General features: G+C 43.5%; 1 protein-coding gene and 2 pseudogenes across 2 annotated transcripts; all 3 read left to right on the forward strand.

The window, feature by feature from the left end:
• The first annotated feature begins 2637 nt into the window (after positions 1 to 2637).
• On the forward strand, positions 2638 to 10368 carry LOC146177327 (52 kDa repressor of the inhibitor of the protein kinase-like). The gene is made up of 4 exons (XM_084581525.1): positions 2638 to 2663; positions 9295 to 9491; positions 9673 to 9793; positions 10233 to 10368. The coding sequence occupies exons 1-3, from the start codon at positions 2638 to 2640 to the stop codon at positions 9762 to 9764; spliced, it is 315 nt and encodes a 104-aa protein (XP_084437651.1). The 3' UTR covers positions 9765 to 9793; positions 10233 to 10368.
• On the forward strand, positions 10038 to 12472 carry LOC146177328 (uncharacterized; annotated as a pseudogene). Its single transcript, XR_014701353.1, has 5 exons — positions 10038 to 10092; positions 10233 to 10403; positions 10766 to 10849; positions 11741 to 12330; positions 12456 to 12472. The product of XR_014701353.1 is annotated as an uncharacterized LOC146177328 (transcript).
• A 151-nt stretch (positions 12473 to 12623) lies between these two features.
• LOC146177329 (uncharacterized) lies at positions 12624 to 14077 on the forward strand (annotated as a pseudogene).
• The last annotated feature ends 2489 nt before the right edge of the window (positions 14078 to 16566 follow it).

Raw genomic sequence — 16566 nt, forward strand, 5'->3', positions numbered from 1 at the left:
AATTCTATAGTATTAATGAGAGGGTTGCAGGCATCGTAATTAGGCTTAATAAGCGGTATAAACTGAAGGTTGTACAGGCCTATGCACCTACATGTAGTTATGATGACCACGCAGTTGAAAGCTTCTATGAAGATGTAGAATCGGCAATGCGAAAAGTAAAGACGCAGTATACTGTACTAATGGGCGACTTCAATGCCAATGTAGGGAAAAAACAGGCAGGAGACAAGGCAGTAGGTGACTATGGCATTGGTTCTAGGAATAGCAGGGGGGAGTTACTAGTTGAGTTTGCAGAGCGCAATAACTTACGAATCATGAATACCTTCTTCAACAAACGGAAGAACCGGAAATGGGCATGGAAAGGTGCTAACGGAGAGACTAAAAATGAAATCGACTTCATAATGTGTTCAACCCCCGCCATTATGCAAGATGTCGAGGTAATCGGGAAAGTGCGATGCAGTGACCACAGGATGGTGAGGTCCCGAATTAGCCTAAATCTGAAGAAGGAACGCAACAGATTAGTAAGAACGAAACCCATCAACGAATTAGCGGTTAGGGGGAGGGCAGAAGAGTTCAGGATCTCGCTACAGAATAGGTATTCAGCTCTAACTGAGGATGGCGACATTACCGTAGAGGCAAGGAACAATAATTTTAGAGATATCATTACTGAGTGCGCGGTAGAAGTAGGCGATAGGATAGTTAGGATACCGGTAAGCTCTCTAAGGAGACGAAAGGTTTGATTAAGAAACGCCGGATTATGAAAGCTTCCAATCCAGCAGACCAGATCGAATTGGCCGAGATATCAAAACTAATCAATAAGCGCAAGGTCGCCGATATAAGGAAGTATAACATGGAGAAAATTGAGCATGCTGTAAAGAACGGGGGAAGCCTTAAAGCGGTAAAGAAGGAATTGGGCATAGGCAAAAAAAAAATGTATGCGATAAGGGACAAGGCGGGCAACGTCATCACTAATATGGAAAAGATAGTCAAAGTAGCCGAGGAGTTCTATACAGATCTCTACAGTAGCCAAAGTAGTCAGGACCGTAATGAGATTGGCGGTAGGGAAAAACAGTCAGACGTTCCACCAGTGACAAAGGACGCGGTCAAGAAAGCACTAGAATCTATGAAAAGGGGGAAATCAGCGGGAGAGGATCATATAACTACAGATTTGCTGAAGGACGGGGGGGATATCGTGCTAGAAAAACTGGCCACCCTGTATACGCAGTGCCTGGTGTCATCGACGGTACCGGAACCATGGAAGAATGCAAACATTATCCTCATTCACAAGAAAGGGGACTCTAAGGACCTTAAAAATTACAGGTCAATCAGCTTTCTGTCTGTTACGTATAAGGTATTTACTAAGGTAATCACTAATAGAATCAGGACAACCTTAGACTGCAAACAAGCAAAGGATCAAGCAGGGTTTCGGAAACGGTACTCTACTATCGATCATATCCATACCACCAACCAGGTGATAGAAAAATGCTCGGAATATAACCAGCCCTTATACATAGCATTCATTGACTACGAAAAAAGCATTTGACTCAGTTGAAACCTCGGCGGTGATGCAGGCATTGCGAAATCAGGGGGTAGACGAGCCGTACGTGAAAGTGCTGGAAGATATATATAGTGGCTGCACAGCAACCATAGTTCTGCATTAAGCAAGTAACAAAATTCCCATAAAGAAAGGTGTTAGGCAAGGAGACACAATCTCCCAGTACTATTCACAGCTTGTTTAGAAGAAGTATTCAGAGACTTGGAATGGCAGCAGTTAGGGATAAGGGTAGATGGAGAATACCTCAGTAATCTGCGATTTGCCGATGACATTGCCTTGCTAAGCAATTTGGGGGATGAACTGCAAATAATGATTGATGACCTAGACAGGAAAAGTAGAAAGGTAGGCTTGAAAATCAATATGCAGAAGACTAAGGTAATGTTCAACAGCCTCGGGAAGGAACAGCAGGTTACATTAGGTAGCGAAATACTGGAAATAGTAGGCGAATATGTCTACTTAGTACAGGTAGTAACCGCAGATCCGGACCATTGAAAGGAAATAACAAGAAGAATAAGATTGGGATGGAGCGCATTTGGCAAGTACTCGCAGATTATGACTAGCAGCTTACCGGTATCGCTCAAGAGGAAAGTATACAACAGTTGCATCTTGCCTGTACTCACCTATGGGGCTGAAACATGGAGGCTAACCAAGAGAGTTCTACTTAAGTTGAGGACAACCCAGAGGGCTATGGAACGAAAAATGGTAGGGGTAACATTAAGAGATAGAAAGCGTGCAGAGTGGGTGAGAGAAATAACTCAAGTTACCGACATTCTAGTAGAAATTAAGAAGAAGAAATGGACATGGGCAGGACATGTAGTGCGAAGAGAGGATAACCGATAGTCGCTGAGGGTAACAAACTGGATTCCAAGGGAAGGAAAGCGTAGCAGGGGGCGGCAGAAAGTTCGGTGGGCGGATGAGATTAAGAAGTTCGCAGGGGTCAAGTGGATGCAGCTAGCACAGAACCGGGTTAAGTGGAGAAATATGGGAGAGGCCTTCGCCCTGTAGTGGGTATAATCAGGCTGATGATGATGATGATGATGATGATGATGATGATGACTACGCTCTCATCGCCGCAACGTCTGATAATGAACGGCCATCAGGATGGCACCAGGTGGGGACACCAAGAAACGTTTCTCAAGACGTACACTGCAAATGTTTGCTATTTAAGCTGTGTCAAGAAAGCAGAGCGCAAGTGGAGCATAACAGCACACTCTGTGGAAAGCATGGGTCCAAGCGACAGGAGAAACAACGTGAATTAGTGAGCATAATCACCGCGAATGCGAAGGAAGCAGTAAGCACAACAATACCTAAAATACAATGTAAGGGAACATAAAAGCGAAAACAATAAGTAGACTCATATGAGCATTACAATGGGGACTCGGCAGACGTAACGTAACTGCGGCTTCAACGAGAACGGCTATTGCGATTGCGCAAGCGTCACATGGTGGCAGCCCCTACTCAAAACCGCCGTTCACTGCGTGCTGAAATTTGCTCAAGTGTGCTTTGGTCACTATAGGTCTGTTCGACTAACATTGAGGTGTGACAGTGCGAAACCTTCATTTAAAGAACTTTTCATGCACTATATTTATAATATGTTTTTGCTAATCATCTGTCACCAAACAAGTATTTTCATGTGCTTGGTAATAACCGAGTGCCTTCCTTGCACCAGCGCATACTTTAGTCATGTTTCCTCAAAATTAGTTACCCCAACCGACTTGATGTACAAAATTAATAAATTTTATTTTCGGCTATGGAAAAGGGTCATCTTCTTGGTTCACCAATATGCTGAACAACGTGCTGAATCACAGGCACACTATAGAGCATGGAAATATATAGTCTACCACAATTTTCCTATGCATCAAAAATAAACATTTTTGCCTCTTCGTTGCAAATAAAAAGCATAGACCCTCTTGACAGTAATCGCGATTAGAGATAACTACTTGGATTAGCAACGAGTCTGCTTCCGCGCATGCATATTAATGAAACAGCACTTCACGTTTCCGCAAAACATTAACACATCAACGACATTAACGCGTTCAGCACAAACAGAACTGTAACTGGTAGATGTACCGACAATAGAAAGATCACGATCGATTTCCTTTCCTGGCTGATGGATCTGCAGTCCTTTTATACACCTAAAAGATTCAATCATTTTACATACTCCACGTGAGCCAACGGCAGCTGCTAATTCACGAGGCACCAATTAGGTAGGCTCCTCATTCGCGATTGGCCGTACTGCGATAAAATTTATGTGATCCGCGCGGCTTTCAAGATCTTAAAATATATTTTCGACGCGCTTGTAATATAAGCAGAAAAAGTAAATCAATCAGCGCTCAGCGAGAAAACAATGTATCATGATATTATGTGGTTCCAGTGATTGGTGATTGATTAGTGTCTTATAGGCAATGACAAGGCAAATAAATCGTTTCAATTGGGTAAACTCGGTTTCAAAGCTGTCAAAAGGATCAGAATAAAAATTCCATGCTTGGTGATGCTAAATAAGAATTTTTAGTGTGTAAGAAATTCATTGAATATTGAAATACTTGAAAAAATTAATAAAGGAAAAAGGGGGCTCGAGGGGGTGGAAATGTCAACTAAAATCAAATCCTTGATAATACCAGTTAAGACAATTTTAAGTGTGTAATTGAGCAAATTAAACACAAAAGTAAAAAATAAAACTTGTAAAGCGGGTTTAAAGGCACCTAAATACTCAGTATGAACAGCCAATACTTCATGATGCTATCGCCGGCGATTTCACCACAACACAAAACGGGGCGCTATCAGCCTCAAGATCAGTGAGGGTAATATCAGCCTCAAGATCAGTCGTGGTAGGGTTTCATCCGGACGACGTGTACAACATCAGTGAACTTGCGTCGTCTGCGGCTTGAGAGATCTTGGGTCGCGTATTCGAGTTTCTCTCTAGGCTGCTACTCCCCAAAGCTCTGCTTCCAGCTGCTTCAGCCATGGCAGTCGCAGCATGTGTCGTTCTGAAAATAAATTAAAAAGTATAGTTGATGAAATAAAAATCAAATATTTTTTTAACGAAAAATGCAATCAATGATCTCAAACTGCTCAGAATGAAAAAACAATGTTTGCGGATGGTAAGTATTGGCGTATAAGTATTCTAGAAAAGAAAGGCATTGCAAAATGACGAAACAGAGACTGCCGTCCTTATATCTGTAACGTTATCGCATAATGTTTTTGACAACAGAGCTAGGTGCCGACTTAAATTTAGTTGTGCTGTCATATCGCCCTCATGTCAAGTATAACTAACTGCCTGTGCCCGCGGCGTCCACTGCTGCCCGATTTTTCCAGCTCTGTTTAAAGTGCCGTATTCATCGTCGCCTGCTACCGTGACGTGTCATTTTCATGCAGAGGCGATGCCACCGACAGCTAGCTCGGCTGTTGGCGCTGCTGCTCCTCGATAGTATCTTCTGATTTGCCCCTGCAATGGGTTTGATACAATTTTCGGCAAGTCTTGTGAAAAAATGTGTTTCTGTGCTACGTCACGTAGTCTCTTATGAAATCATTTCGCATCAGCAGCATTATCTGCTGTGGCATTGCAGTGGCGCACTAAAGAAAGCTCTTCTCAGTCAAAATCGCTGAATGCTATGATGTTAATAAGGTCGTCCCCATTATGCAAACTTGGCCGCCGACACAAGGCATTGCGCTCCGGGAGGTAGCTCAGTGCGTGTTTTGTACATAGGGCTACGATTGATTTGAACCATATGCAGCTGCTAATTTGGAATGGCCCATCCAGGATGTAGACAGTGCACCGTTGAGTATTTCGCAATACATCCATCCAGTGCAGGATTCCATGATTCACCGATCAGTCTAGGTAGCCCGTACTGATAGCGCCCCAGGTAAATACAGAACAGCGGCCTCTGTTGAGACCCTACGGGTGTGATGAAGCTGATACATGGGCTAGTATTTCGAATTTGCATCGTTATCGAAGTGTCGTTACATCATGTGACCTCCAGTCATATGATTGGTTGAAACGCCAGAACATGATGTTGTCACCTCTTCCGGTTCCGTAGTGGCAACACCGGGTTCCGGCATTTCGACCAATCAGGCGACTTGAGCTCACGTGAGATAGCGACGATTCGATAATGACGCAAACTAGAAATAAAGGCCTTGGGCATGAATGAGACGAAACATGTCTCAACAAACATTACTCATGTTTGCTCCCGAACTGAACCAAAGTAGAGCTAGCTAATTCTTCGCCCAATGTCATCCCACATCTGACAATGAATTGCCACACTTTCCTATGGTACAATACAGCAAAGCACCAAAAGCAGACTCGACGCCGCCAGCACTGGCCGTTAGCATTCGAACCCGTATGTTGCCACGGAAAATGTACTCTTTGCTCTCCAACACCTACTGTGTTCCCGGTTGGTCTCTGTGGTGCAGAAAGATATCTGAGGTGTCTGCCCGCAGAATCTACGGCACACCGAAAACATCGATGAAAAGTAAATCGATGAATATCACTTAGTTAAAGATAGTGACATAGCTTTTTAGGTATGGCCAACAGTGTTGAGTTATAAGTATATGTGGGCCACCACCTTCGTCATTGAAAACCCCTCCAAATCTCCAAATTCAACCAATGTTGTTACAATTCGGTCTCATTTCGGTTGATTAAAGCAGAATTTACTTCGAAATTTTAGTGGACCATTAAATTATCGCCCACCAGAACACCGAAATTTGACACTGTTCGAGTTTACCAAACGTGATGTCAACCATTTCTTAAGCATGGTAATTCCACGGACATCTCTCATTTTAGTTGAGCCTTGCCATAAATTTGTCTTCATCTGAATTTAACCAAAATTGACATCCTACCTAGAATTCCAACACGGCAAGAGCACTGGTGCCTTCTAAGTTTAGCTGGACCCCCCCTCCCCCCCATCTGTCTGGCCCACCAGACACCTGAAATTTGATTATTTGATTTTGAACAAAATCGTTGCTCGTCCCAATTTCAGTATCACCACTTAAGTAGTGACTTCTAATTATAGGTGATTCCCCCCCCCCCCCAAACTATTTGGCCATCTGCATCACCGAACGTGGAGTAGGAGGGTATACAACAGGGACAAGAGAGGCATAAAGTTTAGCTGGCGCCTGTTGACTGCTAAGCAAGTTCGCGAGATCACCTGCCGCCATGGGTGACAACAGATTTTTTTTTTTTTGGCGTGCTTTGGTTATAGATGTTCCGGTGTCTCGAATGCATATCAGTGTTAGTAGTGAGTGATCAACACAGCAACAAGGAAAACATCAATTTCATACCACTCATGGAGGAGAGATGTCCCGTCTCTATGCCTCGTGACTCCTTCCATTGTTGTACATATATCTCGTAACTCATGCATAGACCCCACCTTTCAAAATCAGGTGCCGGTCCAGCACCTGGAACACATATCTGGGCACTGTACAGATTGCAAGACTTCCAAGAAGGACTCTGCTTGGATATATGTTTGTAGGCGTTTAAGTTTAGTTGCTTGTTCTCGGTTTAGTGTGTAATATGGAAGTGCGTACTTTCTACGCGTCTCCCGATACGCTCGTTTTGTTTCCAATATGTTTCTGGTGTTGTGAAGGGCTCTACTGATGGCTCCGCTGCCCGGCTAGTGAAACCTCGGACAACGCTTTTTACTCTAATGTTACCCTCCACCTCAGCGTCGGGGACCCAAACAAACCTTCCGGCCGGCTAGGAACTCCTTTGTTATACTATGAATTCTGTTGTTTTGGAAGGTTCAACAGGAGGCTTTCAATTCCGATATTATTCAGTAACTATGTTCTTTTAGGCTTGCTTCCGAGATTGCTAGGGCTATTGCCACCTCTTTCGTTGTGCGAATACATTTGGTTCGTATACTTGTTTCGTATATGAACTTGCCTCGTGAGTCAGTGAACGTGGCTGTGGTCGCCTCTCTGCCTTTGCACCTCGTTGCGTCTACGTACCGTCTTTGCCAAAGGTAACCGAGCAGCCCAGCCGGTCGACAGAGCAAGCGCAGGGCCGAGCGGCGGCATGGCGGTCGCCGTCGCTGGCCGCTGCTCGCCGGTTGCGAGTTTAAGGTTGCTGACGTAAGGCTGCTCCCTCGCTGTGCAGTCCGAATTCATTCGTTTAGAATGCTGTGCTAGTAATGGAGGGCGCTGGGCACAGCAAAACGCGCTCAATGCTGATTTTGGGCTGGGGTAGGGAAGCTGCGCTCTTCGTTAGAACGCCTTGCCATAGAGAAACATACGTAAAGAGCGGACACTCGAGCCGTTTCGCAGCCGAGCAAAAGCGGGTCTGACCAACCGCCAGGCGGCCTATGTTGGCTTCCATTCTACTTCGGTCAACAGCTTATCACACGTCCACCGGGTTAAAGCAAAGCTATCCATATCCATAGAAGTTGGTGCTGCGACGGTCATGTGCCGCCGGTTACGCCCACCTCACCGCGCTTTTCAACGAGTCACCTCATTTTCCCGGTAAGTTGTTTCCTTTTACCTGTAGGATTAATTTTGATGTTTCTTGAGCTTGTAGCAAGTCGTTTTTTGTGTCGTGTGAACGTATTTTGTACGTGTAGCATATAATATGAGCCGTGAGCCATCCGTTTGTTCTTCTACTGTCTTTTACAGAAGTGCATGTGCATTACTTCGAAAGCATATTTTCCAGAAATCACTCGCGACGACGTTCGGTTTAAAACACAGATTTACCGATGGCTCACCCGTATTGTAACACAAGCGCTTTACATGGCGTGGGTCGAACAGTGTAATGCACATTTGAGATCGACCACGTGAAAATGCCTTCGTCACACGGGAAACGGGCAATTTTGACCGTTATCGGTCTGATCCTAATAGGGCGTCAATATGCCCCGATCGCATTTGAGCCGCGATTAGGAATAGTTCAACGGCCACCAGAGCACCAGAATCGAGCCATAGATCGAGCTGCTCGATTGCGTCCCAAACCTGCTATGTTTGGGACGCAATTTTGTTCGGTGTTTCGGATCTTCTTAGTGACATCTGTTAAGCTAGGGATGTTCTTACTCCCGATCTTTGGACCGCTATATCAAAGATCATTTTCCATCGCAATTGAAATTTTGATCAAAGTCAAGGGCTCAATCCCAATCGAAAGTGCCCACGTGAAAGGGCAGAAGAAAATCTTTGCGGATACAGCGATCTACGCAATCATTGCACAGTGTGCGGTCACTGTGAAATGACAGTTTATCACTGGTCCTTAGCGCATATGGGTACGGTATGGAAGAAAACCATACAGGCAGTCACTGTTTTATAGCCAAAATATTTGTTTACGTCAGTTCACTTCCGCAAGGGATTGAAGCCAGTTAGACAGAATTTTTCATGGACGATATGCTAACATACTTGCCTGCAAACATATTAAAAATACCAGTCATCAGCGACTTTAATCTCCTTTTCGTTTTTTCCTGCAATATATTTCTCTTTGCCGTTTGATGACTGCAACAATCTTTACAGTTTGTACACAAGCCCCCACTATTATGCCACGGAGCGGATTAAATTACGGGAGCAACTGCTGCGTTTTTTGGTGTGGGAACAACGGAAGAAGACAAAGGAACCCGGGGACGAAGTTCTTCCGTATTCCTCGTGACAGCAGGTGATTGACGACTTTTGTGTGTAGCATAAAGAAAATATAAAACAGTGCTGCCAATCTCTTGCTAGGGCCGGCTATTATGCGGATGTTTATTTTAGTCAGTCATGTGCAGCGAATAATTACAACTTATACTGCGCCATAATTGTTTCAGGTCGAAGGCTTGGATTGAGTATGCCAAGAGGGACGACCTGTTAGAAAAGTCGCCGACCCAGCTGTACGCCACGTACCGCATCTGCGGGGACCATTTCACCGCAAATGACTTCATGGACCCCGGGATGACTTCGCTGAAGAAGACTGCTATTCCTACTATTCAGCCAACCGAATACTGTGACTATCAGCTCGCTCAAGGTATTTTTCAGTGTGCGCTTGTGTATTTAAACACTTGACAATATCGCCCTGCCAACAAAGCTTTGTATTGTCTTTTTCTAGGTACGAATTAACGCAGAACCCACTCGATGTAATCTCAGCGATTAAAAACGTACATTTCTGATAGATTATATTTCTGCAAATCTTTGTTCCACTTTTGCAGGCACTATATACTCAAGCCCTCATGCTTCAGTGACCGAGTCATTGCCAGCATCATCATCATCTTCTCTCGAGCCCGAGCACTTCCGTCAATAGTTATCTGTCCCCGTCTGCAACAGCCACCGGTGAGAGTAAACTTGTGTCTGTTTCCCATGCTCAGAAAAAAAAATGTATAGAAGAAAATTGTGCAGAGATAGCCTAAGTATCTGCATTATTGAAGTGGTAGGGCAATTGGTTTCTCAGCACGCTTCGCAACATTAAATAAGATTTGGTCTTTAAATAGTTATATAAAATCATGTTTGAATAAACGTAACAAAAGAGTTGACTAAAAGCATCGCAAAAATATTCCTGGTAACTCGAGGTGACTCTATGAATAATGTAACGTTTGTCTCATCCGTTAAAGGAGTATCAAACGTGTATTCGTGTATGGTGTATCAATGTTTAGCGTTACGTGAAACACCTTGCACTCCAATTTTGTGGGTACGCTAATGCAGAACTTGTTCTTGGCGTAAAGAAATGTTCCTTCACTCGACTCAAAAGTCTGCTTCACCGGTGCTTTCGCAGGTATTGGATCCCCTCATTCAACCGCAGTGGTCGCTTCATCAGAACAATCGTCATCTGCGTGCCTGAGCCCTGTTTCGAGTGACACCGGCCCTCTACAGTCTTGTTCATCAGGGCCCGGACAAGATAGCCTTGCATTGGATGCCGAAGTTGTTGCCCACCTAATAACTAATGGTATAGCCTAAAACTTTAAGTTCTGAAATTGTTAACGTTTATGAGATGTTGTGTACAGCTGTACCAATAATTTGCAACGCGTGAGGTTTGCAAGAGCGAGGTCGGAATCCGATTGAGTGTTTCAACATAGTTTTCGGCATGTGCTACTTACTACGACCACCACAGGAATTAACTGAAATAGAACTGGTTTACCGCGAACGAGCAGAAATCCACAATTACCGAGAGCCTTGTGTAACTGTAAAATGGTTGTTGCTTACTGTACATAAAAATGTAAGATAAATTCACAGCAGTACACATAAATGCGTCCGTTTTGTTGTCATGCAAGGAACCATTAACTATTGCTTCTTCACTGGCATACGCAGACACTGTTGCCCCAAAGCCAACGACTGCCGCACCATCATCTTCGAGGTCGCCAGATTCTGTACTTGGCAGGACATTTCACACAAGTATGTATTCATTTCATTATCTTCACACTAGCAGCACGGAATACGATGACGAAGAATGACAGAGGACAAACAATTGCGCTACTGTTTATCTTCTAATTTAGAATCACTGATGTCATCCTGACACTAAACAAACTCTCGATATTTTGTACTTGGTTCGGTACACGAAAAGAGTCGTTTTTCTTTCAATCAGATGGAAAACAAAACTATGCCTGCAGTTGGCATCCCAGGAGACAGGATAGTTTTGTTATACAATGTGCTCGGCCAAAACAACTAGAAATTTTTTATAATTCAGTAATTGATTGAAATTAATACAAGGATAAAGATGAATGATGGTTTATTGTAAAGCACATCTTCATGATGCATTAGTCGGTATTTAAAACGTATACATATAATAATTTGACACTTTCTAGCTCAAACTTTTCGGATTTCTAGAAAAAGACTTTCTATCCCAGTTGTAGCAAGTTCGCATGTTGCTCAAGTTCATTTAATTTCCTTCTAGGACTTACAGAGAAAGGAGCAAAAATGACAAGATATTACGCCTGGCGGAGACGCCTGTTGGCTCTGCTTATGTTCGACATACGCGTACAATTATATTTGATATTACTCATTTTGCACGCTTACTACAGACGGCGCATGTCAGTGTGTATAAAATATACCCGCTTCACACAAATAACATTCTAATGAACCTTCATGTGCCTTTGAGTGACCCTGAAATGCGACGCAATGCAGTTCATGCGCCTTAATGCTGCAACAAGATTTTTTTTGTATGAGTGGTAAATTGCGTGGACTATTTTACATGTGAGAAGTAGCGCGACAGGCTTTAAATAAAGTGCATATAGAAATCAATTCTCTATAATTTATTTAACTCAGCTCTTTCTGTTATGAATGCAGCTCGTCCACGGAACTTCCACGACTCACCGAGGGACGTCATCAGGCGACTTCAGGCCAAAGTGTCCAAGTACAGAAAGACTATATCAAGACTGCGCAAAATGGAACGCAAGGCACTATCGACAATTTCAGAAGCTCTAGAGTGCATTCGGCCTCATGTAACGGATGAGATATTTCAACTCATTTCCTGTCACGTAAAAATGCAGTCAAAAAACAGAGGGAAGCGGTTTCCTTTGTGGCTAAAGAAATTCACCCTGCACTTGCAGTTTCGCGGCCCACAAGCATACCGCTTTTTGTCGTCCTATTTCACACTTCCCACACAGCGTTCTGTGAGAAGATGGCTGAGTAACGTTAAAATGAGCCCTGGAATTATTCCTGGAATACTTCCTACCATAGCTTCCAAAACAGAGTCATGGAGCAAGCGTGATCGTGTCTGCTCTATAATATTTGATGAAATAATGCTGAAGAAAAATCTTGCCTATGATATTACACAAGATGTCGTTAATGGATTTACGGATGAAGGAAAGGAAAGAACATCCTCAATAGCGGACAGGGCTATGGTGTTCCTTCTGTCGGGCATTTCCAAAAAATGGGTTCAGCCTATTGCCTACAGATTTGGGCATGCGTCTACAACATATTTTTCTACTCGTCGTTTACTTCGTTCTCTACGCTTCTCAAAGAAATAGCAATCACAGTGAAGGCTGTTATTTGTGACCAGGGAGCTACCAATATTAGCCTCGCCAATTCGCTGAGCGTGCTGGCTGCAACGCCATTCTTTTTTGTAAATGATGAACGCATTTACTTCATATTTGATGTCCCACACGTGATCAAGACTACCCGTAACAATCTGCAAGCCCATAGGCTTCACATCGAAAATGAAATTTCAGATTGGTCTCATTTATTAAACTTTATCAATCAACACATGAGCTGAGACTGCGGCTGGCTCCTAAACTTACAGATAGACACATATTTCAGAAACCGTTCTCCGCAATGAAGGTTAACAAGGCAACGCAAGTCCTCAGTGCCTCTGTGTCCATCGCTTTGCTCGCTATGGTGTACGTCAAGGAGCTCCGTCAAGAGGCAATGGCAACTGCTAACCTTTGTGACCGCATAGACAAGTTGTTTGATTGCTTGAATAGCTCACGTGTTAAAAAGACAGAACAGAAGTTGCGGCATGCGATCCGTAAGGGTCACGTTGAGTTGCCCGAGTTTCTCGAAAGCAGATATTGTGGATATCGAAGTGGAAATTTGAAGGAAAACGTCAACCAGATACAATTATTGGATGGCAGGTCACAATTAGAGCCATTCTTCTGCTATGGGATGACATCGCAAACAATTATGATTTCTCGTTTCTTCTCACGCGCCGCCGCCAACAGGATTCCCTGGAAAACATATTTGGCCATATGAGACAAAAACACGGATGCAACACCAATCCTAATGTATCTCAGTTCACATCTGGGCTGAAACACATAATGATCCGGAAGCTGTTCAAGGTTTCGGAAAAGGCTAATTCTGAAAACGATCGGTCTGAGCTCCTGCACGCGGTGACGCCCTTTTCTTTGAAACAGGAATCTGTAGTCGACACTATGGTTCCTGTTCCTCCTGTTGACTTGCCTGCTTTAGACGACATTTCCTGTCTAGCCGAAGAGAAATTCTCGCAAGCAGTAGAAGATTCTGCCACCTACTACGTTGCTAGATTTCTAATTAGGCAATTTCTTAGAAATGCAGAAGAAGAATGCACATGCTGCGAAGTTCTCAAAGATGAGAATTGTGATCTAAACAAACCACATCAGTATTTCACCATGCTCAAAGCCTATCATATTCCGGGTAAGTTTTTTGGAAACTTGACAGTTCCTTCTGAAGCAGCTTTTGCATTTATACAGCTACTGGAAACTCGATTCCTTTCTGTAATTGAAGAAACATCCCATGTGCGCCACGTCTGTGATACACTGTATGAGCTCATGGCAAATGTTGGCGATTTTTGTTTTTGCTCTCTGCAGTGTCGTGAAAAGTTTCTGAGAATGTTCTGCAGAATTCGTCTTTTTTGGCATGTACGCTTCATCAATAGAAACTTAGACAGCATTCGCTTCAAGAAATCAGTGTCTGGCAGGCAGCTGGACAAATTTAAAGCCTGATGACGCATTGTTTCTCATCTGAGCAAAGGGTTGGCTTACATATATCTAAGATCATTACTGCGCTGATATTCATTGCATCTTTGCTTCCCTTTGCTTGGTTCGGTAATTAGTAAAGACATGGACTTAATTCTGTACATGTAGGACAATGCTTGTAAAAAGTACGTTTCTTTTTATTCTCGAAGGCAACAACAGTCTTTTTGAAGAGGCCATTTACGTTGTTGTAAGCCATTTGTCCATATTTGTATTGTTTTAGAACAAGTGCGTGCAGCACAAATGTGAATTTTTGTTACATGCTGTCTACACCTTCACCAAAAAATCGCATTTTATGAAGAGTGCAAGCTAACCATTGTGTTACTATGATGTATTGAATATGTTGTGCTTGTATTTTTGAACAGTCTGTTAACCTATCGCTCAAAGCTGCTGATATGCTAGAAACGAGCGAGCTATACATGCATTTTAACCCCTTATTTGTGTCTAGCTTTTGACAACTCCTGTCGTGTTGTTTTCACGGGTGATTTTTTAGATGACAAACCCGCAGAGCGTATGTGCAATATTTTTTTTTTTTTGTTCGTGGCATGGTGCCACTGGCTTTAAAATAATTTATTTCTTGTTGCTGTTCATATTATGATGTACTTTATAAAATGTGTGTGATCCAGTATTTGTTCTGTAGAGTTCAAGTTGTAAACAAGAAAAAACAAACTTTTTGAGTGAAAGCCATGGCTCCTATGTGTTCAACTGAGAAAACCGGCTAAATGACATCAAAAAAGCACAATAAAAAAAAGCATAGATTTTATTATTCTAACCTGCATGAACAAAGTACGTTCTCCGAGAACCTTGGCGGTATTTCCAGTAAAAAAGCTGCGATCCGCGACTTTATTACGTCTGTATGCGTGGCATCATTAAAGACCTTACGCGCCACTATAGATGTTGTAGTTGAATATTTAAACAGGCAAATGTAAATCAGAATCGAAAGCATTGCTATCGAAACGAAAACCGAAACAGCAAAATCACGCGCCTAAAATCTCGGAGGACGTAATAAGCGGTCTGACCAGCCGCTTGGGGCGCTGGCGGCAGTGCTCTAGCTCCGCCGCAGGGCCCTATGGAAGTGTCCGCTCTTTACATAAGTATGATTCTCTATGGCCATGCATGTTGAATCCCTGTACACAGCTCCCGTAGATGAAGGGATTAGAAAAGAAGTTATTTTTGTCTCGTTTAGAATGTTAGCACAGTCAGGCAGGGCATGATAGAAACCTGGATTTGGTTTTTCCCGTGAATTCTAGTCTGCGATGATGTCGCTTCGCCGATCTATAGACAAATAAAAACAAGGGAACTTTTTTTATACTGTTTCTAGTGCGGCTATTCGTGGCCATGTAACGAGGCGAATTTGTTAATAATGCATTTGCCGCCGTTTGTTAATGCACAGAAGCGCACAATGGTTTTCGCGATTGCAACGCAAACTGAATGCCCCCAAACCGGGCAGAGGTTGCAACTGCTTGAAAAAATATTCGGCAATACGGAATGAATCATGTAAATGTTCCCTAGCATATGATCCCCCATGAAAGCCTTGCTATTGCGAAGGATGCTTACGAAGACGTTTTTAAGACGTTTTTCTTCCACTTGCATGGCTATTCCCTCCGAATTAAGCTTTACCTTTTTGGAGCCAGGGAGTTCAGTAAAGACGGGTCTCAGGTTTACAAGCTCGATCTTGTGTTTCAGTTGAAGGTTCTATTCCAGCAACTTATTTATTGAGTCACTGATGCACCACTCCGGGCTCTGAACTACCAATTAAGTCTGTACGGTAATAGACAGTAACGCAAAAGTATTTCGTGGTCCAAGTCAAATGCCGCTTTCTGGATTTGTTTTCCCTTCCAGAAAATGTTGCTGTTAGGATTGTTGCATGGCGTTCCCTTGCAAAACAAAACGGCCGCACTTTTTGAGAAAATAAGCGACATATGTTTAAGGTGTGATAATGACATTTTATGCAGTTCAATCATTAAACAAAGAGATTACGAGCAGGCTAACTGATGAACGTAATTACCACCGCGGAAAACACTACGCGCATTTTGTACGTTACAAAAATAGCGGGAAAGAAGTTATGCAGCTAGAGAGGCACATGAAACAGCTGGAAGTCTTACTTTTCTCTCCTTCAAACTAACTTAGCGCCACAGCAAATTCGTTAGTGGTAACAACAGACGACAGGAACCGCAGAAAAAATAGCATCGAGTTTTCAGAACCCTCGCCATACTTTCCGGACAATCCAAACAAGTAGAAAAGCGTGTATTTGTCCATTCGTTGCAACAATGAAAGCACTGTACCGATATTAAACGCGAAGGCATTCTAACGAAGAGCTCAGCTTCACAGCGCCAGACAAAAAAGAGCATTGGGCGAGTGATGCTATGCGGAGCGCCCTTCTTCAGTAGCGCAGAGCTCTGAAGGCACCAAATCAGGCACCGCGCATGATACTCGCTTAGTTTTTGTCATCCCAAGAAGGAGAGCGAGGGAGCGTGCCTACGTCAGTCAACTTACACTCGCCGGCGGAGAGCAACAGCCAGCGACGGCGATGATAGTGCCGCAGCTCGGCACCGTGCGTGCTCCGCCGGCCGGCTGGCCTGCTCGGTTAATTTTGGCAAAGGCGGTACATGACAAAATGCTTTGTATTCAGGTGCTTCTCACGGGTTCTGGCTCTTGCATTCC

Source organism: Amblyomma maculatum, chromosome 10 (genome assembly GCF_055883805.1).
Source record: "Amblyomma maculatum isolate TAMU_Amacu chromosome 10, ASM5588380v1, whole genome shotgun sequence".
NCBI lineage: Eukaryota > Metazoa > Arthropoda > Arachnida > Ixodida > Ixodidae > Amblyomma > Amblyomma maculatum.